At 48.4% G+C, this 26,129-nt stretch overlaps 1 protein-coding gene across 3 annotated transcripts in view; it reads right to left on the reverse strand.

The window, feature by feature from the left end:
- nos1apa (nitric oxide synthase 1 (neuronal) adaptor protein a) overlaps positions 1-26,129 on the reverse strand; it is a 640,829-nt gene that overhangs the window by 97,980 nt on the left and 516,720 nt on the right. For 2 of the 3 annotated variants that reach the window (XM_085982290.1, XM_085982288.1), the window contains 2 exons: positions 7,354-7,519; positions 4,555-4,704 (listed from right to left, as the gene is read on the reverse strand). In XM_085982290.1, coding sequence (XP_085838416.1) covers positions 4,555-4,704; positions 7,354-7,519 — 316 coding nt within the window. The remainder of the gene's footprint in view (positions 1-4,554; positions 4,705-7,353; positions 7,520-26,129) is intronic. The other variant, XM_085982289.1, reaches the window with a different exon arrangement.

Consider the following 26,129-nt stretch of genomic DNA (forward strand, 5'->3'; position numbering starts at 1 on the left):
CTAATTAAAATATACATTTAAATATTCTACTGCTATATAAAACCACAACTTCTCCCCAGCCCTGCCTTTTCTCCCTATTCTCTTTCTTCTACAATTATTTTCTATTCTCTATAGTCCCTATTTTATTCTATTTCACCCCTTATCTTTCATCTGCTTTGTTTTACGTGTTCAAAATCGTTTGCCGATTGACCGAATACAAGTTCCAGAGTCTGTTTTATTTTCCCAGCCCGTTCGTGGGGGATCAATGAAGGCCATCCTGAGTGTGAGAGTTGAATGACAAGTCAAAATTCTGATCCATTTTGAGCTGATATTGCTGATTCCCAACACATGCAAAGCAACCAGCAAGATAACCTGCCACGATCCATCTCGAAGACTGCAGTGTGATCAATGGGAGGTCATTAGTCCAACCATCAGCAGTTGATTGCAAAGAATTTTTCCACAGTCTATTATAAACCAACAGTTGACATGCTTCAGATTAAAGGAGGATTTCCTCCCTTTCTCTCATCCAACCATTGTGTGGCGAGGGCACGATCTGTCAACTCACGACACACTAACGGCCTTGTGTCAGAGAAAGTTCATTGCAATGGCTACATGTGATGTCATCACAACAGAAGGGATATGCAATTCCTCTGGGTCTTCACCTGCCAAAACAATGATAATTCAAGCCCCCTTTGAACCAACAGCCAAACATTGTTTTGTAGGTAGCATTGCTCCCATGTCCATCATTTGAGTGAATGGTAGTGTTAAAGGGCACTGTCTCTGTTTGGCTAATCTTGCTTTATGGAAGAACCAGAGCTGCATTGCATCATCTTGATGTGATGACATCACATAGAATCATCAAAATTTATGCCACAGAAAGAGGCCATTCGACTCACCGTGTCCGTGCCGGCCGAAAAAGATCTTTCCAACCTAATCCCACCTTCCAGCACTTAGTCCATAGCCTTGTAGGTTACGGCACTTAAAGCGCATATCCAACTACTTTTTAAATGTGATGAGCATTTCTGCCTCTACCACCCTTTCAGGCAGTGAGTTCCAGACCCCCACCACCCTCTGGGTGAAAAAAGTTCTCCTCAACTCCCCTCTAAACCTCCAACCAATTACTTTAAATCTATGGCCCCTGGTTATCGTCCCCTCTGCTAAGGGAAATAGATCCTTCCTATCCACTCTATCTAGGCCCCTCATAATTTTATAGACCTCAATCAAGTCTCCCCTCAGCCTGCTCTGTTCCAAGGAAAACAACCCCAGCCTATCCAATCTTTCCTCATAGCTAAAATTCTCCAGTCCTGGCAACTTCCTCATAAATCTCCTCTGTACCCTCTCTAGTGCAATCACATCTTTCCTGTAATGTGGTGACCAGAACTGTACGCAATACTCTAGCTGTGGCCTAACTAGTGTTTTATACAGTTCAAGCATAATAACTTTTGAATGACTGATGGTCATGGTGTTGCCAAAATGAAAAAAAATGATTTATCAAACACTTTTTCTCAAAGGCAGGGCCCAAAATTAATAATGAATCTGTATATAGCTAAACGCATACTAATGAACTTGCTGCCTAGATACTTTGGAAGCATGTGGGACCTTTCTGTGCTGTACAATGCTTTTAATTTGACACAAGAGACAGATTGGGACGTATGGATGCAAATTATTGCTAGTTGTAAAACTCCCACCTTCATTATTTTGGACACGGTGCTTGTGGTAATTGGCTTTCAGAGAGAGGTACAATCCAGAACGAAAAATCCTTTCAAATATCTGCCTTTAGTAGCTAAGTGACCCTCAAGGTTATTCTCGAGGTGACTATGACACGTGAACAAGCATTAGGTATGGACTAACGGCCACCAACCACATAGTTCCCCAACCCCGCACAGCCCGCTTCTACCTCCTTCCCAAGATCCACAAACAGGACTGGCCTGGTAGACCCATCGTTTCAGCCTGTTCTTGCCCCACGGAACTTATCTCTTCCTATCTCGACTCTATCTTTTCTCCCCTTGTCCAGTCTCTTCCCACCTACATCGGCGACTCTTCGGACGCCCTCCGCCACTTTAACAGTTTCCAGTTTCCTGGCCCCAACCGCTTCCTTTTCACCATGGACGTACAATCCCTCTACTCCTCCATCCCCCACCAGGATGGCCTGAGGGCGCTCCGCTTCTTCCTTGAACAGAGGCCCGACCAGTCCCCATCCACCACCACCCTCCTCCGCCTGGCTGAACTTGTTCTCACATTGAACAACTTCTCCTTTAACTCCACTCATTTCCTCCAAATCAAAGGTGTTGCTATGGGTACCCGCATGGGTCCTAGCTATGCCTGCCTTTTTGTGGGATATGTGGAACACTCTTTGTTCCCCTCCCTCACCTCTTTTTCCAATACATTGATGACTGTATCGGTGCTGTTTCCTGCTCTCACCCCGAACTAGACAATTTCATTCACTTTGCCTCCAATTTCCACCCTTCCCTCACCTTCACATGGTCCATCTCTGACTCTTCCCTTCCCTTCCTCGACTTCTCCGTCTCCATCTCTGGGGATAGGTTATTGACCAATATTCACTACAAGCCCACCGACTCCCACAGCTACCTGGACTACACTTCCTCCCACCCCGCCTCCTGTAAGGACTCTATTCCATTCTCCCAGTTACTCCGTCTCCGCCGTATCTGCTCCGACGATGCCACCTTCCGCACCAGTGCTTCCGACATGTCTTCCTATTTCCTCAACCGAGGATTCCCCTCTACCATGGTTGACACGGCCCTCGACCATGTCCGTTCTATCTCCCGCACTTCTGCCCTCACCCCTGCCCCTCCCTCCCAGAACCATGATAGGGTTCCCCTTGTCCTCACCTTTCACCCCACCAGCCTCCACATTCAACGGATCATCCTCCGCCATTTCCGCTACCTCCAAAGTGATCCCACCACCAAACGCATCTTCCCCTCCCCTCCCCTTTCAGCATTCTGTAGGGACCGCTCCCTCCGAGACACCCTAGTCCACTCCTCTATCACCCCCAACAGCCCTTCCCCTTCACCTGGCACCTTCCCGTGCAAGCGCAGGAGATGTAACACCTGCCCCTATACCTCCCCCCTTCCCACTGTCCAGGGCCCCAAACACCCCTTCCAGGAGAAACAGCGATTTACTTGTACTTCTCGCAATCTAGTATACTGTATTCGCTGCTCACGATGCGGTCTCCTCTACATTGGGGAGACCAAACGCAGATTGGGTGATCGCTTTGCAGAACACCTCCGTTCAGTCCGTAAGGGTGACCCCGAGCTTCTGGTCGCCTGTCATTTTAATTCACCGCTCCATTCCCACTCGGACCACACCGTCCTTGGCCTCTTGCATTGTTCCACGGAAGCTCAACATAAACTCGAGGAACAGCACCTCATCTTCTGATTAGGCACTTTGCAGCCTTCCGGACTCAATATCGAGTTCAACAATTTCAGATCATAACCTCGGCCCCTATTACATTTTTACTTATATATTTTTTTTCCACCCCTTGTTTTGGGTTTTCCCTCCCCCCCTTTCCTTTTTTTTTCTCTCTCCCACATGGCAGCTGTCTCTCATTCTGCCACTACATTTCACACCTAATCTGACCCGTCTTTTGTCTCCACTAGTCCTATCACCATCTCGTCTGGTTTTGAATACCTCTTTATGTCTCTTTACTTCTTTTGTTCTATCGCAGCCCTGCCTTGCGATCTATTTCATTTCCTTTCCAGTTTTGAAAAAGGGTTCACCCGAAACGTCGACTCTAATTTCTCTCCACGGATGTTGCCTGGTCTGCTGAGTTTTTCCAGCATTTTCTGTTGTTATTTAGGTATGGACTCTCCAGTTCTGTCTGTTGCTAACCAACAAAATATACTATCGACAAGTAACATACTGGTGTGGCCAGCAGACAGGATGGAATGACCTTTAGGTGGATTTTTCAGTGATTGTGACTTCAATACACAAGTAACGACTTAAAGAGACAATACCTACGCCGATCCGATTCAGTAATTGTTTATAATCGTATCTCTGCAGCCTCCTTCTTCATGTGTTTCTAAGCTTCTACCATTTCGCAAAGTTTAAAGAATGTGATGATGCTTCATTTATATTTTTTTAAACTTAGGAAACTTGATATTTAAAGAAGCGAAGTACAGATTGGTTTTAAACGGATTGCACAGTGAGCAATATCAAATGGTTACTGTCACTTTAAATCAACAGGATAATGTCAGAACTGAAAATCCGTCGCCATTATTTACATATGACAGCTCTGTCTGGTTGACCATTAGAACAGGCCAGTTCATCACATTTAAATTTCTTTTGTAAATAGAACCAGTGGCTTTTACACTGCAATTTCATCATCAAGACAATCCCCCATATCCTGCCTTTTCAGCACATTCATTAACCGAATTGACTCTTCATTTACCCAGCAGTCCCTTTCCTCACTCTCATCTGTATTAGACTCGTACTCAGATGCTATTCCTGACTCGCGGAATTTGATCAGCTCCAGGCTTCCCATGAATTCTTCATGGGACCTCTTTTCATTGTGCAGGAAGTGGAAGCACTCCAGTTTTACCAGACAGTTGTCCATACCTAGCGGGCTTCCCAGAGGAAGGGGGAGGTCCGATCCGTCACATAGCTGCGGCAGGCAGATGTCTTCGGGTTTGGGCGTTGTGGGGTCGCACAGCACTGGCGGCACAGTCGATCGGTAGGTGATTTCCAACAAACTGTCCTGTGAACCTACTAGAAAAAAAGAAGAGAGACTGTGTCACGACGGCTGGTAACAATACTCCTTTAGCTTAAAGCCAGCGTGAATTTGGATACTAAAGATGGTGCCTCACCCATTCTTTCACTGGGGGCTTTTATAACCATCGGGTGGTTCTGAATGCTTTGCTTGTAAAAGTCGGCTAGAGACAACTGCCCCATTAAAAAATCTACAAACTTTGAAACAATACTGGTGAGGCCGCACCTGGAATACTGCATACAGTTTTGGTGTCCATACTTAAGAAAAGACATACTTGCTCTCGAGTCAGTACAAAGGAGGTTCACTCGGATAATCCCGGGGATGAGGGGGTGGTCATATGAGGAGAGGTTGAGTAGATTGGGACTCTACTCATTGGAGTTCAGAAGAATGAGAGGCGATCTTATTGAAACATATAAGATTGTGAAGGGGCTTGATCGGGTGGATGCGGTGAGAATGTTCCCAATGATGGGTGAAACTAGAACTAGGGGGCATAATCTTAAAATAAGGGGCTGCTCATTCAAAACTGAGATGAGGAGAAACTTCTTCACTCAGAGGGTGGTAGGTTTGTGGAATTTGCTGCCCCAGAAAGCTGTGGAAGCTACATCATTAAATAAATTTAAAACAGAAATAGATAGTTTCCTAGAAGTAAAGGGAATTAAGGGTTACGGGGAGCGGGCAGGAAATTGGACATGAGTCTAGGTTCGGAATGGTCATGGCCCTGTGGGTAGTGGAGTGGGCCCAGGAGCCGTGTAGCCTTGTTCTGCACCTACTGTGTTCTAATTCTGTGTTAGATTTCAGGAGATGGTTTTATTCCTGTTCCTGGCTGGGGTGGAGATCGCCTTTACAGAAGGTAAGTACTGTAGAAAATATAGCGACAGAGTGATCTCCTGGAAGAATTTCGATCCCCTAGATGGGTCGGAGAGGAATTTCCCAGATTTTTTTCTCCCAAATTGGCCATTGGGTCTTTATCTGGTTTTTCGCCTCTCCCGGGAGATCACATGGGTTCGGGTGGATGCAGAGTGATAGAAGATTTGAGGTTAGGATCAGATCAGCCATGATCTTATTGAATGGTGGAGCAGGCTCGAGGGGCCGATTGGCCTACTCCTGCTCCTATTTCTTATGTTCTTATGTTCTTAATACTGACTCTTTGTTTGGGCAAGTGTCTGAAAGAAGAGCCTCACCATCAGGACGTCTTTAAAACAGTTACAAAGAATGCTTCTGACGAAAGGTCATCAACCGTAAAGGTTAACTTTCTCTCTCCACAGATGCTGCCTGACCTGCTGGGTGTTTCCAGCATTTTCTGCTTTTATTTATAAAGAAGGATTAACTTCAATTTCTTTATCTTTTCCTCTATTTTTGGAATATTTTAATTTAAATAAGGTGTGCTGATGGCTTCATGAGAACCAACTGGGATGAGATACAAGGACAGAAGTTGCAAGACGTTGCTGCCGATGCAAAGTCATGTTGGACAATAGTGTGGGATGTAGAATTGGGGCTCCAATGACGTTGCCCTATCTCTGGCCAACAATCACATCTGGCAAAGTCTCGAAACTCCAGCAGCGGGAAGAAATAGGTTTAACAGCTGTAGAAATGCCTTTTTAAAATTAATTCTCAGCTGTAGGCATTGCTGGAAAGGTCGACATTTATTGCCCATTCCTAGTTGCCCTTGAAAAGGTGGTGGTGGGCCTTCTTCTTGAACCGCTGCAGTCCGTGTGGTGAAGGTACTCCCACAGTGCAGTTAGGGAGGGAGTTCCAGAATTTTGACCCAGCGACGATGAAGGAATCCAGAGGTGCCTCAATTGTAGGGTCAGTTCAATTGCACCTGGCCTTGGTTCCGCTCCATCACCCTGGGGCTCAGTAAGTACTCCAAGCAGCTGCCACAATGCTATCTTAGCACAACTTCTCGAATAGAAAATCATCACGAAACAGTAGACAGAGATAGCAAGACAGTCAGAGTGAATTCTATCCGCATATAAAGAAAGGTTTAATTTTATAACGAGAGCTCTTGATCAGTAAACATTCTCTAAACCTTCACAGGTCCCGCGTAAAAAAACTGTTCAGTCTTTAATTGTTGCAGCTAACAAGCACTTCATAGATATTACAATATAGGGGAAGCTATAAGGTAACATTTTGTATGATGTAAATTGAATTGTACACTGATAATCCAATCTCATTAAATGTAAAATTAGTGCAATTCCATCGTAATAAATATAGTCCTTTACAAAGAACAAAACGTGTTACTTTCGGCATCCTATGATGACGATGGCAGTAATCCCGCAGAATAATAAAAACCCACAACACAATTACAGGCTTTTTAAAAATATAAACATTTCTCCAAGCTCGGAAATGTTTATGTCCGCATAAATTCCCACAGCATTACAAATGTGCAAAGCATTTGATGTGCATGTTTGGCTGAAAACATTGCAAAGCTTCAGAGGACTTCAAGTGCTCAAAGGATTAAATATTAACTTGTTCTCCGCTAAATCAACAGAATCTGCACAAATTCCTGGCACAACAAACACCACAAGAGCCGCACTTTGAGGCCTAATCATCTTCTTAAGTCAATCAGCTGCTAATAACACCCCACCAGCTGCCAGTGTTGAATATTTATTGTAGACTGGGTAAAAACGTTACTGATATTTCCTTACTTGAACTGTGGCCAGAAAGTTTGAGCTCCAATTCCTGCACTTGCTTCACGAGCAGCGAGATGTGTTTGAGCAGGTCCTTGTTCTGCAACAGCAGCTGATGGACGCGGGCCTGGGCCTCAATTCGAGCTGCTGCCTCCGCCGCTAACTGGTCCTTCAGTAAATGGACCTGTACCAACACACAAAGGACAGAACTAGACTGTGCACAAATTTCAGATCAATAGCAGAGGTATCGGCGGTCATAACAATAACTGCTGTGAAGTTTGCATGTTACAATTGATAACAGTAACCTTTTACTTAAATCTAGAATTCGCGTTTTTCCACTCACATTTAACCAATTGAGGTTTGACTGTTGTAATGTCTCAATCTGTGGAAATCTCTGATGATATTTAGGAGTTACTTTATATCTAGGGTTATCAACTCTGGTTGGAGGCATTCCTGCTGGTAAGATCACGTGACATTCTAACCATCTGACCACGTGACATCTGAAAATATTACTGCATATCAAGGGAGGATATAAAGGGTATTTGATGACCCCCAAAAAGTGCCAGAACAGGGACGTGCCCCTTTCCTTTAGGAATGCTTCAACCAAGTTGTCACTCACTGCGCTCTGTGGCATTCTATTCAGTATTAATAACTCTTCACCAATAGGGTTAATCCTTAAGCTAATTTAGCTTGTGGTTTCTAAAGCTTTGAATCATTTCACTTAGTTCTCGTTCTCTAGTTCAATGCATTCCCTCGCATATCATTTCCTGAAATTTTAGTGTCCCAATATTCCTCCTATTTCTCCTCGTCTTCTCTTTGGGTTGTGCACCTCCTGCAGCTCCGCTAGTGCTTTCCCTCCAATATTACCGCTCCCTGTGGGGCAGAAACAATGCTTCCACTTAAGTATCTCCTTTTTTTGGTTCTCGGGATGTGGGCGATGATGGAGTGGCTGCTATAATTGTCCATCCCTAGTCCTGAGAAGGTGGTGGTGGCCCTTCTCCTTCATCCCCTGTATGGTGATAATGCTTCCACATTAGTATGAGGTAGGGAATTTCAGGATATTGACCCAGCGACAATGAAGGAATGGTATTATATTCCAGGTCAGGATGGTTTGTGACTTGGAGGTGATGGCACTTCCCATGAATTGCACCATGATCCACTTCAGGCGGACATAAAAGATCCCACGGCACTATTTCGAAGAGGAGCAGGGGAGTTCTGCCTGGTGTCCTGGCCAATATTTATTACTTAACCAATATCACTAAAAAATAGATTATCTGTTAATTATCTCATTGCTGTTTGTGGGAGCTTGCTGTGTGCAAATTGGCTGCAGCATTTCCTACATTACATTACAACAGTGACTACGCTTCAAAAATAATACATTGTAAAGTGCATTGGGATGTCCTGAGGTCATGTAAGGTGCAACATAAATGCAAGCTCATTTCGTTCTTTCTTTAATATTTAAAAAATTGTCCTGGAGCGTGATTGCAGAATACAATCAGCCAGACCTCCTGCTCCTAACCAATATCCATTGACCCCTGCTGGAGAGGGTGGGTGTGCAGACATCCTAAGTATGTGTTTGGATTCAGCTGCGATATCCCTCAAGGCTCACCCGTGAAGAATGAGCATGTGGGTGAGGGACCACAAGGTGGCTAGCACCCATGCAACTGAATCCCAGTAGGAGTTAGCACCTCCAGGAGAGGAGGAGAGAAAAAGGGACACAATTGGGAAAGAAGAGTTAAACATTTCCCTTCCATGTATTGGAGCCTTGCTGCCTTGTTTTTTATATATCTATTTGAGAACTGATTATATTCGTTTAACCTTTCATCATAGCTCACTAATTTAATATGCCAACGTTAATATATTTGCATCAAACAGTAGATTTTTGCTGCTGGACAGGACGCTAATCAAATACAGCAATTATCCAAATACAAACATAATAATTAGCTACTTGTTCAGTAAATTAATAACTAATCATTTTAATACATCTATGCATTTTTATACAAATGCTACAGTCAAATGAGTCTCAAAATTGGATTGTTCATAGTATTTTCACACAGAATTCTCTTGAGCTATTAAATAGTGAGGGGTGGGCGGGGGGAGGGGTGTCATGCAAGAGGATTATGGGGTGTTACCAGTGCTAAAGCCTAGCATATTTGTCTATCACTTGTCTAGTGACAGCACTGACCATGTGATTTTGCCCCTCTGGCTCAGAACCTTACTCCTGTCCGAACTCTCAGCCCAGGCCTTTTCAAGATTGAATTGGGATCCTCATAAAATATACTCAGCCACATTCACATGACTTTTGCTCTCAGTACCAAGAACATATAGAATACAACAAATAGACCACCTTGTTCAGAGGCAGCAGGCATTTTATCTTTTGTTTTCTTTGGCAGATTTTGGAGAAAAACACCCAAATTAAATACAAAAGCAAAATACTACGGATGCTGGAAATCTGAAATAAAAACAGAAAATGCTGGAAATACTCAGCAGGTCAGGCAGCATCTGTGGAGAGAGAAACAGAGTTAACGTTTCAGGTCGATGACCCTGCGTCAGAACTGGAAAAAGTTGGAGAAGGAACAGGTTTTTAAGGAAGTGTAGGGGCAGGGAAAGGGGGAGGGGAAGAAAGAACAAGAGGGAAGGTCTGTGATAGGGTGAAAGGCAGGAGAGATTAAGAGACAAAAGGGATGATGGTGCAAGGCAAAAGGAGATGGTAATGGGGCAAGTTAAGAAACAAAAGATGCCACGTGGCAGCTGTCGATCATTCTGTCATTGCCATTTACACTTCATCTAGAGTCATCTTTTGTTTCTTAACGTGTCCCATTACCATCTCCTTTTGCCTGGTTCTTATTAAAGTGAGGGTTGATAGCACCAGGGAATTAAGCCGCTGTTTTTTATTTGAAAACCGTGCTCATGTTGCGTACTCTTACATTAAGAATGAACTTTCAAAGCTCACTCCACTTTCTAAGTGCCCAAGCCCATTTTTTTAATATATACATTTTTGGCCTCATCAAAGTGTTGGGGAATGGACCAGATTACATTTCCACCAGCCACTGTCAGCTTCAAGCATTCCTAGATCAGGTACAGCACAAATTGACACGGGTTAAAGCTCAGCAAATGTATCTGTTGAGCAGCTGGGGCATATTTATCAGGAAAGTTCCAGGCTCGACTCTGTTGTCACAATGTGCCTCAACCCCAACTTCAGAAGAACACCCCTCCTGCACCAGTGTAACCTTTCCTCCATTTCCCACACTACCCATTCTGTAGTGTCTCCAACTGAGACATCAATTAGTGCCAAATTGCCAGCAGATTTATGGCGTGGATCTTTGCAGACTAAGAACTGGACTAATTTCACAAAGGAACTCTAGAACAAAAGCTTTATTATAAATATATTAAGAGAAAGAGAATGGTAAAAGGAAAATGGGCCCATTAAAGACGGATGCAGGTGAGAGTATAATGGACAATAAGAAAATAGCTTGTTAAATTAGTGCTTTGTATCCATTTTCACAGTGGAGGAAGAGGACAAGGGAATCTAAAAATAAGTCTAGGGTGCAACCTAAGTGAATTTAATATAAGTTTTTTTTAAATGGTAATGGAGAAAATAATGGGACTTAAGATGGAAAACTCTCCAGGACCTGATGGTTTCCACTCCAGGGTATGAAAAGAAATAAGTGGGGAAATTGTAGATGCATTAGTCATACTTTTCCAAAGCTCTCTAGATTCAGGAATTGTGCCTTAGGATTGGATAATTGCAAATGTTAGTCCATTATTTAAGAAGGGAGGGAGGGAGAAATGATGTAACTACAGATCTGTTGGTTTAACATCAGTTCTGGGGAAGTTACTGAAATCTATCATCAGAGACAGAGGGGGGAATTTTAACCCAAAAAAACAGGTGGGTGTGGGTCAGATGGGAGGTTAAAGTGGTAGAAATCTAAATCCTGACCCCAAACCCGCCTCCAACCCAGCCACTTACGGTTTTAACGGAGGCGGAGGTGAGATGAGAGTGACTGCCCTCGACATCAAGGCAGCATTTGACCAAGTATGGCATCAAGGATCCCTAGTGAAATTGAAGTCAATGGGAACCAGGGGGAAAACTCCACTGGCTGGAGTCATACCTAGCACAAAGGAAGATGGTTGTGGTTGTTGGAGGCCAATCATCTCGGCCCCAGGACATCGCTGCAGGAGTTCTTCGGGGCAGTGTCCTCGAACCAACCATCTTCAGCTGCTTCATCGATGACCTTCCCTGCATCATAAAGTGAGAAGTGGGGACTCAAGAAGCGCTACACCATCCAGGACAAAGCAGTCCACTGGATTGGCACACCATCCACCACCTTAAATAGTCACTCCCTTCACCACCGATGCACTGTGGCAGCAGTGTTTACCATCTACAAGATGCACTGCAGCAACTCGTCAAGGCTTCTTCGACAGCACCTCCCAAACTCACGAGCTCTACCACCTAGAAGGGCAAGGGCAGCAGACGCATGGAAACACCACCACCTCCAAGTTCCCTCCAAGTTACACACTAGCCTGACTTGGAAATATATCGCCGTTCCTTCATAGTCACTGGGTCAAAATCCTGAAACTCCCTACCTAACAGCACTGTGGGAGTACCATCACCACACGGACTGCAGCGGTTCAAGAAGGGGGCTCACCACCACCTTCTCAAGCGCAATTAGGGATGGGCAATAAATGTAGGCCTTGCCAGCGACACCCATATCCCGTAAACGAATAAAAAGAAAAACCTGCTTGCAGGAGGCGGGTTGGCACTTTAACTATTATATTGAAGCTTCATGCCTCTGGCCTCCAATCCCCGGCCCCAGAATCTTGCTCCCGGGACGGTGTAGCCGACTTGCTGGCTTTGCAATGAGAGAAACCGTGCGCAGTATTGTGAAGGGGCTGCGCGGCACCAAACAAAATTACAAGGAACATTGCTTCCAACTCCACCCAATCTCCGACCCCACCCACCCCCAATCCTGGCCTTCCGACCCCCGATCCCTCCCTCCCTCTGCTCCTGGCTGGTGCCGCAGGCCTACCCGCCCGACAGACAGCCAACCAGCCTCTCAATCTGGCTGGCTGAAGGGGGCGGGGAAACAGAGAAATGAAATTTAAATCAGGCCCTGCTGTTCTCTCGGGTTTCCCGACCACAATCCAGCTGGCCCCTCCACTACCCCACCCACCCCCGCCCCCGACCCACCCCGCCCGCTTCCAAGTTAAAATCCTGCAAGAATGACTGAGCACTTGTACAAGTATCAGCTGATCAAATAGAGTCAGCATGAAGTTGAAAGGGGTAGGTCATGTCTGATTAAGCAAGCCGCATGTTTTGAGATCACTGGCATGGTGGGTAGGAAAGTATCCGTGGAAGCTGTCTATGTAGACCCTGAAGACATTTGATAAGATTTCGCACAAGAGATTATCAGCAAAAATGAGAGCGTATGGAAATTTCAGGTAGCCTTGTGACATGGGTAATTGATTGGGTGGTACGAGAAAGAGATTAGGAAGAAAGGGTTTGTTCTCTGATTAGCGGAATGTGACAAGTGGTGTTCCTCAAGAATCTGTACATCACCCGCTGCCTCAGCCTTGTGTGTGCCAAACTCAGGGCACTTTTTATTATTTGGAATCATGTAGATCTCATTAATTAGGACCAGGACTGCGATAGCCTAAACTCACTGAATTTTGAACCTTCAGTAGCCAACAGGGAAAGGAATCTTTTTGCCCAATATCGGCTTCACAACACTGCTTCAGTGCACAGTGCCAACCAACCTGCCTTTGGAAACAATCCTTTTGTTTCCTAGAACCACCATCTCAGTCACACATTCAAGTATAAATCACATCATACCAGCAATAAGAGAATGAAGGTCTTTGGTAGCCTACATAAATAAAGAAAGAAAGACTTGCATTTCGATAGCGCCTTTCATGACCACCAGACATCCCAAAGCACTTTACAGCCAATGAAGTACATTTTCAAGTGTAGTCACTATTGTAATGTAGGAAACGAGGCAGCCAATTTGCACACAGCAAGCCCCCACAGACAGCAATACGATAATGACCAGATAATTAGTGATGTTGATTGAGGGATAAATATTGGCCAGGACACCAGGGATAACTCCCCTGCTCTTCTTCGAAATAGTGCCATGGGATCTTTTATATCCACCTGAGAGAGCAGACAGGGCCTTGGTTTAACGCCTCATCCAAAAGACGGCACCTCTGACAGTGCAGCACTCAATTCAATTCAATTCAATTCAAATCACTTTATTGGCATGACAAGTTACATCTTATGTTGCCAAAGCATCGGAAAACATTCATGTTTGTTCACAAAAATACAGATCTATCCATACAATGTATAAACAGATATATCCCTGAGTGTATAAATATACTTTCATATAATTTATATATACTCTTTTCTTATATTTAGTGGTTGTCCCTCTGTTTATGGCAAGCTGTAACATAGTGTGCCGCTAGTGTTACGCAATTTCTCTCTTCCCCTAGTAGGTATGGGAGTTTTTGGTCGTCATTCAAATTTCTGAATTCCGGGCATTTTTTTGTGAATTTTGGGTAGAAATTCTCCCTTATGCCCTGATATTTTCTACAAGCTGTGAGGAAGTGCATCTCTGTCTCCACCGCTCTCTGACTGCAGTGAGAGCATATCCTGTCCTCTCTTGGTAGCCGGGTCTGTCTGTGTCTACCTTTTTCGATCGCCAGGTTATGTTCACTAAGTCTGTACATTGTCAAACATTGTCAAACTCCCTCAGTACTGCACTGGAGTGTCAGCCTAGCTTTATGTGCTCAAGTCTCTGGAATGGGACTTGAACCCACAACCTTCTGACTCAGAGGCGAGTGTGCTACCCACTGGGCCACAGCTGACACTGTACATTATAATACCAAAAATCAGTAATATAGAACATTTCCCACACCGTATGAATATCTGCAGTGAGCCTCTTGTACTGCATAAAATGAATCGTGTTTCTCTGCTTTATTATTTTAAACGATTTTGAAGTTCTGATGGATTATTATATATATATCTCTTGGAAGCTATAAAAGGACTCAATAAGATTCTTTCTACATGGACTGTGAATGGAAAAAGAAGTTACTACAACGGACACTCAGTTCTTTGGAAACTCTAAAACATGTGGCCTTCAATTTGGTAGGAGGTAAAAATTTCAACCAGGGTTGCTGCTGCTGATTTTAATCTTGGGACTCCTGCATGCGTGTGAACTGTGGGCGTGAAGAGAATGGGGCTCGGGTGTGATGCCCCCCTCCGCAGCCAATAGCCCACCAGCGGGCACTACCTGGGTTCACTGAGCCACTAAGGTGAGGGACTGGAGGGCCGACAACGCCCGTGAGACCACCAGAGACTTGAGCACAAAAATCTAGGCTGGCAGCCCAGTGCAGTACTGAGGGAGTGCTGCACTGTCGGAGGTGCCGTCTTTTAGATGAGACGTTAAACCGAGGCCCCGTCTGCTCGCTCAGGTGGACTTAAAAGGTCCCACGGCACGATTTCTAAGAAGAGCAGGGGAGTTATCCCTGGTGTCCTGGCCAATATTTATCCCTCAATCAACATTACTAAAAAACAGATTATCCGGTCGTTATCACATTGCTGTTTGTGGGAGCTTGCTGTGTGCAAATTAGTTGCCACGTTTCCTACATTACAACAGTGACAACACTTCAACGGTACTTCATTGGCTGTAAAGCATTTTGGGACGTCCTGAGGTCATGAAAGACGCTATAGAAATGCAAGTCTTTCTTTCAGTGCCCAAGGGACCAGAGTACCCATGGGAACACCAATGGCATGGAACCAAGCCCCAGGAAGAGTAGGCGCTTTGAGAAGCAGCGAGAAAACCCACAAGATATACTTAAATAAAAAGTGAGCAATAGAAAAGATTCAACATGTGGAGAGCAATTGTTGCAAATTCAGTGTTTCTGATAGCAGTGCTTTTCTATGTTAACAGCACCTGTTGCCTTTAGCCTAATGTATGAATCATTAAGTCAGATCAAAACACCAAATTCCACTAAGAAAACATTTGTGTGTACATAATGCCGTAATGAGCGGCTTGACAGACTATATCGCTGCAAGACTGAAGGGATAAATAGCAGCAGCACAGCAGGGAGATATAGAAGACATTTTTTTTGTCATACAATAACCATTTTGGCAGCACTCCTAACACTGAGAAGACAAGCCAAGAAAAAGCTTTCATCATTTTAACAAAGAATACAAAATAAACAAACATTTCATCCTCCACAATTGGCAAAGGTAAAGGAAGACCTGTCAGCCTAAATAAAATTTGAAGTTTGCTCCATCCTTTATTAATTTGTTACACACCAAGTGTGTCTCTGAAGGCTGATGCAGGCTGATGAAGTCTGCCTGAGGCAGACTCGGACTGCAAAGCCAATCCTTTGAATTGCACAAGTCATCAGCATTTCATCCTAATCTACTGATCCGACCCTCATCTACATTTCATTCCTCAGCAGTGGGCTCAAACTAGAATTTCAGGCTGATTAAACAGGATCGATCTCCTGTGGCACTTTATGGTTTTTCAACAAATGATCCCAGTATAAATAGGGATGGCAGTTGAAAGTCTCTGGCCTAGAAATTCAGTCTGGCCACTTTTGGGGCGCTAAAGTCGGGCGTTCGCTAAAGTTAGCGCCCGCCGGAAAGTGTAGGCCACTTCGCCGAAATTCAGTAGATTTGGCCAAGAGTTTGGGCGAGCGCTGAAACTGACGTTGCAATGCTATCTTCCGGCGCTAAGCCGGCGATGCGGCCTGATAACGCCGAGGCCGGGCGCAGCGCAGGTGCGGTCATGTTTTGATTGACAGCAGACACCCTGACGCCGGCCAGCTCTTAAAGGGGGAAGGGTCGACTTTGACTGCTGCCACGCCCTGCATAGTGGAGCCCTGCAGCTAGGCCTCAACACTGCTGGTGGGCCAAAATAGCGCCTGAAGCCATGGAGAAGGCCCGTGAACGAGCGCAGCGCTTCTCAGAGCATGCTTTGAGGGTGCTGGTTAATGGTGTGGAGAACAAAAGAGAGATCTTGTGCCCGGACAGTGGCAAGAAGGCTCCCAGGAGGCAGTACAGGAAAGCCTGGAAGAAAATCGCCCGCAGGGTGTCATCCACCTGCGATGTCCCCAGGAGTGCGGACCAATGCCGCAAGAAGTACAACGACCTCACTCGGATGGTGAAGGTGAGTACCCTTTCCAGTGTCCTCCTCATCCTTGCATGTGAACCTCACATTATGGGCAAAGGGACCTCAAAGGCCTAATGGGCAGCCCTCCTCCCGCAGCTCTGGCACTGGCATGATCATCAATAGCACTTTCTGCACTTAACACACTGGCCAAGCTATTCGACCATGGGAGGCAGTGCACACAGCAACAGGGCACCACACTGGCCAAGCTATTCGACCATGGGAGGCAGTGCACACAGCAACGGGGCACCACACTGGCCAAGCTATTCGACCATGGGAGGCAGTGCACACAGCAACAGGGCACCACACTGGCCAAGCTATTCCACCATGGGAGGCAGTGCACACAGCAACAGGGCACCACACTGGCCAAGCTATTCCACCATGGGAGGCAGTGCACACAGCAACAGGGCACCACACTGGCCAAGCTATTCCACCATGGGAGGCAGTGCACACAGCAACAGGGCACCACACTGTACTTAGAGGCCGTCCTTTCTCTTGCAGGCCAAGCTGGCGTGGAATTTGAGGAGCCAGTCTGTCACCGGTGGAGGCCGTCCCGAGTACCAGGCGCTCAGTGAGCTGGAGGAGAGCATGGCTCGACTCATGCGTGGCCGGGTGACTGGCCCTGTTGCCATCAGAGATGCGGACCCTGTACTGGGACCCACTGGTAAGGACATGACCGGTTGGACCTCTCTCGTTGCCCTTGCGCTTCAGATCTACATCCTTTCCCACTGTCCGACAAATGCGCATAATGCCACCACTCAGGCCTCCCTCGCTGACGCCCTGTCCTCACTCTAAAGCTACTCTTGTGCCTTCCTGCTTTCAGCTGGTGAGGAGGAGGTGGTCCCTCAAGCTCAGAGTGCCAGGCCCTTGGAGGAGGAGGACGACGAGGACCAGGAGGAAGGCGGCACATCGGGGGAACCCTCATCCGCGCCAGGGGATGGCAATGGAGGGGAGACGTCTGGCCTGCAGGAGAGCCAGGGGGAAGTGTTGCAGGGGAGGGCAGTTCCTGGGCCCAGTGGGGTTGAGGCACGCGGGAAGGGTCGGGCAGCACGGCGGCCTTCTCCCCAGAGGGGGGAGGTGTTGCAGGGGAGGGCAGTTCCTGGGCCCAGTGGGGTTGAGGCACGCGGGAAGGGTCGGGCAGCATGGCGGCCTTCTCCCCAGAGGGGGGAGGTGTTGCAGGGGAGGGCAGTTCCTGGGCCCAGTGGGGTTGAGGCACGCGGGACGGGTCGGGCAGCTCGGCGGCCTTCTCCCCAGAGGGAGAGTCCGCCCTCCAGTCCGGAGACGGTCCTCGCCCAGGAGGTGCGCCTCCTTGATGAGATGTCGGCGGTGTCAGAGCGGCGCCACCAGGAGTTCATGGGGGTTGTGGAACAGATGCCTCAGGCCATTGAGTCCCTGGCTCATAGTGTGGTCGCTTTCGGCGAATCACAGGCCAGGGGGGTCGAGCAACTCGCGGCAGCGCACGACAGGTGTGTCCAGCAACTCGCGGCAGCGCAGGACGCGAGTCGCGAGTACATGAGTGGTGCCGTCCAGACGCTGGCAGAGCTGATGCGGGCACATACCAGGGCAGTTCGGGCACTCACTTCTGCCACACTCACTGTGGCGCGGAAGCATCGCCAGGGCACCCGCCGCCCTGCTGCAGCACAGCGGTCTGGCCTCCACCAGATTGCTGCGCTTGCTGCACTGCCAGCCCGGCCGAGTGCCAGTGTCTCTGGCGAACAGCGCGCGCCTGCCATCAGCCAGCTTGCCCCCATTGGTGCAGCCGGCACTGCCACTCCCCCAGCCAAGGTGCGACGAGCTGCTGCTGAGACTGATGCTGGCCAGCCACAGCTGCAGCAGTCAGCAGCCGGCCCCTCCCGGGCCGGGCCTCGTCTAGGCCGACCCCCAAGGGCATCTGCCGACACGCATTGTGGCCCTCATGAGCCTTCCCCCAGCCTTGCCACACCCACAAGGCCCAGGTTGAGGCGGAGCAGCAGGTCGGGCAGGGGCCAGAGAAGCCTGTCTAAGGACTCGCCCTCTCGCCACACCCAGTAGAGTGTGGTGATAGCGTTTTTTTTTATATGGGGAGGCTTGTGTTCTGGGGGGGGATTATTTTGGTAAGGCTGAAGATCAAGGCATTTTTTGTTTTTATGGGGGTGTTTGTGTTGTGGGGGGGGCTTTTTTTTGTAAGGCCGATGATGAAGGCCATTTGGATGGGCAAGTTTTGTTAGTCCTCCCCAGGTTTTGGGAGTGACAGATGTTTTTGACTGTTTTTTGGGGGTCTTGTCTGTTTTTCTGTTTCATGTGGGAAGGGCCCTGAGTTTGTGAAATAAAGCTTTTTATTTATTCAGCATGTCCAGGTGTCATGTTTCAAGTGGTTGTTGTGTTAACCGGCTGAGGGCTTGCGGAGCGGCTGCCTTCAGGTGCGTTCATTGCCATCGGCCATTCCCTGACAGGGGGCCTAGAAGTGTCGTTCAATAAGCCGCCGGCGGACGGTCCTTGGACCTTGTGGCTCCCTCCTGGGCTGGTACTCCTCCTCCTCCTCCTCCTCCTCCTCCTCATCGTCCTCCTGCTCGTCCTCCTGAGGTGGTGGTGCAATGTCAGGTGGCAGTGCCTGAGTCCTGCGGATAGCCAGGTTGTGCAGCATGCAGCACACGACGACGAACTGGGAGACTCTATCCGGCGAATACTGTAGAGATCCGCCGGAACGATCCAGGCAGCGGAACCATTGCTTGAGGACGCCTATCGTTTGCTCTATGATGTTCCTTGTGGCTTGATGGCTTTCGTTGTATGCCTCCTCCGCTGGGGTCCTGGGCGCGTGGAGCGGGGTCATGAGCCATGTACACAAAGGGTAGCCCTTGTCCCCGATAAGCCATCCCCTTGGTGGAGGCTGTGCCTCGAACATGTCAGCCACAGTAGTCTGGCGCAGGATAAATGCATCGTGGCTGCTTCCTGGAAAGCGGGCATTGACAGCTAGGATGCGCTGCCTGTGGTCACACACCAGCTGTACATTGAGGGAATGGTAGCCCTTCCGGTTGCGGTAATCCTCGGCATTGTCGATAGGTGCCCGCATAGCCACATGCGTGCAGTCAATGGCGCCCTGCACCATGGGGAAGCCCGCGATCCTGCCAAATCCGACTGCACGCTGCTCCTGCCTCTGTAGGGTCATGGGGAAGGAGATGAATTGGTGACTCCTCGCGAAAAGTGCATCGGTAACCTGCCGGATGCAGCGATGCGCGGCGAACTGGGAGATGTTCGCTATGTCCCCAGCAGCGGCTTGGAAGGAGCCGCTTGCATAAAAGTTCAGAGCCACCGTGACCTTCACTTCCACCGAGAGAGATGTCCTGCACATCAGCTGTGGACGCAGATCTCTGTGAAGCAGCTGGCAGATCTCTGCAACCACCTCCCTTCTGAAGCGCAGCCTCTTAACACAATGCGCCGCAGTCATGTTGAGATAGGACACCTGCTGCCGGTATTGCCTGAGTGGGTAAGGCCTACGTTGCCGACGCCTGATGGCCCCTCTGCGTCTAGGCATGGCTGGCCCTCTCACACAGCATCTGCGAGCCCTTCGCACATAATGCTGCAACTGAGGGTTGGACCCCCATACAGCCCCCATAATAAACTTGCAAACAGTGAAATCACAATGATTCAAATGTCAAAGCTCTGGCCAGAAGCCAAAAATACCTCTCCTATGTTGTCCCAAATCAGTAAGCTCTGTCCCTTGGTCTCTGTCCAGAAATCCAAAGCAGTAAAGTCATTGCAGCAAAATGGCTGGGCTTTATAGGTCAGTGTAAGTGCCCTTTAATTAGCGCTCCCCGAGGCCCACAGGGCCTCTGTTGCGTTCCACTTCACAGTTCTTAACAGCGCCACGCCCACATTGGGCGGGGGCCACTGAATTTCCGGTTTGGGGCGCACAAACAGCGTTGCACGACGAAATGACGTCATAAGCTGCGTGCGCACCTGAGCGGGCGCAAACACTTTGCGCCGGCGCTCAATGTCAACTGAATTTGGGCGTAGGCACAGATCGGTCTGCGCCCGGGCGCTAAGTGCCTAGCGCTGGAAATATACCCCTCTTATGGCGTTAACGGCTGGCGAACGCAACTGAATTTCTAGGCCTCTGAATATAATGTCAACAACAATCAGCTCACTGTGGACCAGCTCCAGAACATGGGCCACTACAGCTTTACAGCAGCCTCAGTAAAATCTGTGATGGATCCATACAACTGTGGGATTACAAAGCTTGCAGACATTAATTTTGAACCATACTGTACAAACCATTTACAAATGGGACACTATAATTGAATGAAATGGGGCTTCCTTGTGCATTCAGTTCCAATTTCATCCTAATATTTATTAGGAACAGGAGGAGGCCAGACAGCCCCTTCAGCATGCCCCGCTGTTCAATGAGGTCATGGCTGATCTGTATCTCAATTCCATTTACCCACCTTTACTCTATGGCCTAGAAATTCAGTTGTTTGCGCCAGCCGCTAGTGCCTTAGGAGGAGGAGGTGTGGGGCGCTAGGCGGCTAGCGGCCGGGCGCAGCGCGATCTGCACCTCTCCCCAACTTCAGTAAAGATTTAGCGGCAGCGCAAAGCCTTTGCGCGCGCTCAGCTGTGCGCGCAGATCCTGACGTCATTTCATCGTGCAACGCCCTTTGTACGCCCCAAACCGGAAATTCAGTGGCGCCGGCCTATTGTGCGCCTGGCGCCCCTAGCGACTGGTAGAGGGGAACGGTTCCCAGCCGCTGCGGGGCGAGGGGGGCGCAAATTAAAGGGTACTCCTCCTGCAGTAGAAATGGCAGCCATTTTGCAACACTCCTTCTTTGTGAGAGACGGATCTTTGCAGAGAGACAAAGGTAGAGAGCTTTCTGGTTTGGCTCAACACTCGCACAGGTACTTGTGGCTTCAGGCCACAGCTTTGCACTTGTCTTTAACTTCAGAGCCATAGCATTGATTGGAAACATATAATGGGGGCTGCAATGGGTGCAAACGTTGGCCTTCTCCATAGTCCTGGGCATTGTACAGATCAAGCAGCAGTGGTCAGGCCTTGCTTCAGGGCTGCAGTGTGCAGGGCGTGGCAGGCAAACAAATCCACCCTCCCCCTTTAAGAGCTCACCGGCGCCAGAGTGTCTGCCGTCAATCAGCAACTCGCCGAACCTGCGCTGCGCCCGCTCTCGGGGGTATCGCCCCGGGCCGCCGGCTTAGCGCCTAATGATAGTCATGCATCGCCTGTTTTAGCGCAGCAGCAACCTCTTGGGGCAATGCCACTGAATATCGGCGAAGGTGGCGCGAAGTTGCGCCAGGCGCAAACTTTAGCGGCCGCCCGGCTGTAGCGCCCCAAACGTGGCTATACTGAATTTCTAGCCCTATATCCCTTGATATCCTTACCCAACAAAAATCTAGCAATCTCAGTCTTGAAAGCTCCAATTGACCGAGCATCCAGCCTTTTTGGGAAGTGAATTCCCGATTTCTTTGTGCGGAAAAAGTGCTTCCTGATTTCCCTCCTAAATGGCCTGGCTCTAATTTTAAGATAATGTCCCCTCGTTCTTGATTCACTCCACCAGAGGACATGGTTTCTCTGTATCTACCGAATCCTTTTAACCTTTTAAACACCTCGATCAGATCACCTCTAAAACAATCAGGATTTTCTTATTTAATTTCTAGCACTACTAACACTGATTAAAATATTCCTAGTACAGCTCTTGTGTAAGTACAACCTCTCCCCACCTTGCAGTTCTCAGTGTGAACATATCCATTCTTTTCCAAGTGAGATATCAATTGTTGCCAAATTGACAGCAGTACTCGGGATCCCTGCAGACTAGGAACTGGACTCATTTCACATGGGAACTGGACAGCCAGCAGACAGAGAATTTCATCCCATCAAATGGTATTAAACATAAAGCACTACCTTACAAGAAAGCCCTTGTTACAAGGGTTCGGAGTCAGAACACAGACTAATTCCACTAATGTCAAAATTGCTCGATTATCCTCCTGTGGGACGTTTTACTAGATTAAAGGTGCCATATAAATGAAAGTTGTTGTTATTATTTATGGTTCATTGCTGTGTATTTTATAGTTCAGACTTTAGCACAATTGTCCCTCAGAAGAATTAACGCAGTAGAATTTTAATCCAGTCGCCAATAACAGATTCGTTACTAAGAAACTAAGAGCCGCTATAAAGGTACAGCAGGCCTGTTAAAATTTGACCTGCAAGAAACATTTCAACTTACCTCCCTGGCTATCATTTCCAATATTCCTGGATGCTTGTTCCTCATGGATAGCCCTTTGACTTACTAAATTTGCTGAGTAAGTCGTAATGGATAATCAAGTAAAAATCCAGCACTTACGGTCATACCAAATAACATGCACAGTTTCCAGTTTCTGAAGCATAAACTGAGAAGGTGTGTATCAAGTGTAGTGCAAATCTCCTAAACACTCGGTGAGAAATGATACAGATATACTATGGCCCACACAGGACATTGTCACACAGTAAAGGAGAAGGAATGCAAGTCTGAATAGCTCCATCATAACATAATGAGTTCAGTGCAGGGATGAGAGAATGCTAGCCACTGTCTTCTTTCCATCGCTCTGCTGATCTAGATTACACCTCACTCAACATAGACAAGGAAGGAGAGTCTGGAGCCACACTGTCAGATGCACAAACACCTTCTGAAATATAACTAAAGGCTGATTGAGTGATGTGTAATCTAGATCAGCTGAGGGACTGAGAGAAGACAGTGACCAGCATTCTCTCATCCCTGCACTGAACTTATCATGTTATAATGCAGCTATTCAGCCTTGCATTCCTTCTCCTTTACCGTGTGACAATGTCCTGTGTGGGCCATAGTATATCTGTTGCATGCTGCAGTAGTGAGGCTATTCACAGAAATCATCGGCCAATGGTAGGGAGGATGCCCTGACATGCTTGGAATGTCCTGATCTCAGACAGGTTCTGAGCGGCCCATTGGTCACAAAAGGTGTATGATGGAGAGTGTCCAATTTGGAGAAATGTGGAGACACAAAAGTATGCACAGCGCGTCCTCTGAATATTAACCTGCTCACTAAATCTGAGAAATGTTGCAAGCAGTGCAACAGGATGTGGGTCGAAGTCTGTTATTCTTCACACTCTCAGCCCCCATTCTGAAATCTCAGCTGTGCCGTCAGGAAGAGGAAGTGAGCAGCGCCCCTCGGTGTGGCCTGTTAGAGATTGGCAATGCCAGTGGCCTCGGAACAGGTCACCTACCTGAGCCGCTGCCCCGGGTAACCCAAGCAAATGGAAGTGTTTACAAAATAAAATGGGAGAGCAGAACTTTTTCTGCATTATTGCCCGTAATAAATCATATGAAAGAAAGGCAAAAGCAGAGAGAGAGAGAGAGAAAAAGAATTACATAGAATTTACAGCACAGAAACAGGCCATACGGCCCAACTAGTCCATGCCGGTGTTTATGCTGCACCCAAGCCTCCTCACACCCCTCCTCATCTAACCCTTCTATTCCTTTCTCCCTCAGAGAGTGAGAGAGCAAGAGCAAGAGAGAGAGAGAGCATGAGAGAGAGCGAGCAAGAGCAAGAGTGAGAGAGAGAGCAAGCAAGAGCAAGAGAGAGAGAGAGCGAGAGCAAGAGAGAGCGAGAGCAAGAGAGAGAAAGCAAGAGCAAGAGAGAGAGCGAGAGCAAGAGAGTGAGAGCGAGCAAGAGAGCGAGAGCAAGAGCGCGAGAGCAAGAGAGAGCGAGAGCAAGAGAGAGGGCAAGAGAGAGTGAGCAAGAGAGCGAGAGCGAAAGAGCGAGAGAGTGAGAGAGCGAGAGCAAGAGAGCGAGAGCAAGAGAGAGAAAGCAAGAGCAAGAGAGAGCGAGAGCAAGAGAGTGAGAGCGAGCAAGAGAGCGAGAGCAAGAGCAAGAGAGCGAGAGCAAGAGAGAGCGAGAGCAAGAGCAAGAGAGCGAGAGCAAGAGAGAGCGAGAGCAAGAGCAAGAGAGCGAGAGCAAGAGAGAGCGAGAGCAAGAGAGAGCGAGAGCAAGAGAGAGAGCGAGGGAGAGCGAGCAAGAGAGCGAGAGCGAGAGAGCGAGAGAGTGAGAGAGCGAGAGCAAGAGAGAGAGCGAGAGAGAGCGAGCAAGAGAGCGAGAGCAAGAGAGCGAGAGCAAGAGAGCGAGAGCAAGAGAGAGCGAGAGCAAGAGAGAGCGAGAGCAAGAGAGAGAGCGAGGGAGAGCGAGCAAGAGAGCGAGAGCGAGAGAGTGAGAGAGCGAGAGCAAGAGAGCGAGAGAGTGAGAGAGCGAGAGCAAGAGAGAGAGCGAGAGAGAGCGAGAGCAAGAGAGAGAGCGAGGGAGAGCGAGCAAGAGAGCGAGAGCGAGAGAGTGAGAGAGCGAGAGCAAGAGAGCGAGAGCAAGAGAGCGAGAGCAAGAGAGAGCGAGAGCAAGAGAGAGAGCGAGGGAGAGCGAGCAAGAGAGCGAGAGCGAGAGAGCGAGAGAGTGAGAGAGCGAGAGCAAGAGAGAGAGCGAGAGAGAGCGAGCAAGAGAGCGAGAGCAAGAGAGCGAGAGCAAGAGAGAGCGAGAGCAAGAGAGAGAAAGCAAGAGCAAGAGAGAGAGCGAGAGCAAGAGAGTGAGAGCGAGCAAGAGAGCGAGAGCAAGAGCAAGAGAGCGAGAGCAAGAGAGAGCGAGAGCAAGAGAGAGGGCAAGAGAGAGTGAGCAAGAGAGCGAGAGCGAAAGAGCGAGAGAGTGAGAGAGCGAGAGCAAGAGAGCGAGAGCAAGAGAGAGAAAGCAAGAGCAAGAGAGAGCGAGAGCAAGAGAGTGAGAGCGAGCAAGAGAGCGAGAGCAAGAGAGCGAGAGCAAGAGAGAGCGAGAGCAAGAGCAAGAGAGCGAGAGCAAGAGAGAGCGAGAGCAAGAGCAAGAGAGCGAGAGCAAGAGAGAGCGAGAGCAAGAGAGAGCGAGAGCAAGAGAGAGAGCGAGGGAGAGCGAGCAAGAGAGCGAGAGCGAGAGAGTGAGAGAGCGAGAGCAAGAGAGAGAGCGAGAGAGAGCGAGCAAGAGAGCGAGAGCAAGAGAGCGAGAGCAAGAGAGCGAGAGCAAGAGAGAGCGAGAGCAAGAGAGCGAGAGCAAGAGAGAGAGAGCGAGAGAGAGAGCGAGAGAGTGAGAGAGCGAGAGCAAGAGAGAGCGAGAGCAAGAGAGAGAGCGAGGGAGAGCGAGCAAGAGAGCGAGAGCGAGAGAGTGAGAGAGCGAGAGCAAGAGAGCGAGAGAGTGAGAGAGCGAGAGCAAGAGAGAGAGCGAGAGAGAGCGAGAGCAAGAGAGAGAGCGAGGGAGAGCGAGCAAGAGAGCGAGAGCGAGAGAGTGAGAGAGCGAGAGCAAGAGAGCGAGAGCAAGAGAGCGAGAGCAAGAGAGAGCGAGAGCAAGAGAGAGAGCGAGGGAGAGCGAGCAAGAGAGCGAGAGCGAGAGAGCGAGAGAGTGAGAGAGCGAGAGCAAGAGAGAGAGCGAGAGAGAGCGAGCAAGAGAGCGAGAGCAAGAGAGCGAGAGCAAGAGAGCGAGAGCAAGAGAGAGCGAGAGCAAGAGAGCGAGAGCAAGAGAGAGAGAGCGAGAGAGAGAGCGAGAGAGCGAGAGAGTGAGAGAGCGAGAGCAAGAGAGAGCGAGAGCAAGAGAGAGAGCGAGGGAGAGCGAGCAAGAGAGCGA

This window comes from Somniosus microcephalus, chromosome 3 (genome assembly GCF_052327205.1).
Source record: "Somniosus microcephalus isolate GS21.2 chromosome 3, FLI_Smic_1.0, whole genome shotgun sequence".
Classification (NCBI taxonomy): domain Eukaryota; kingdom Metazoa; phylum Chordata; class Chondrichthyes; order Squaliformes; family Somniosidae; genus Somniosus; species Somniosus microcephalus.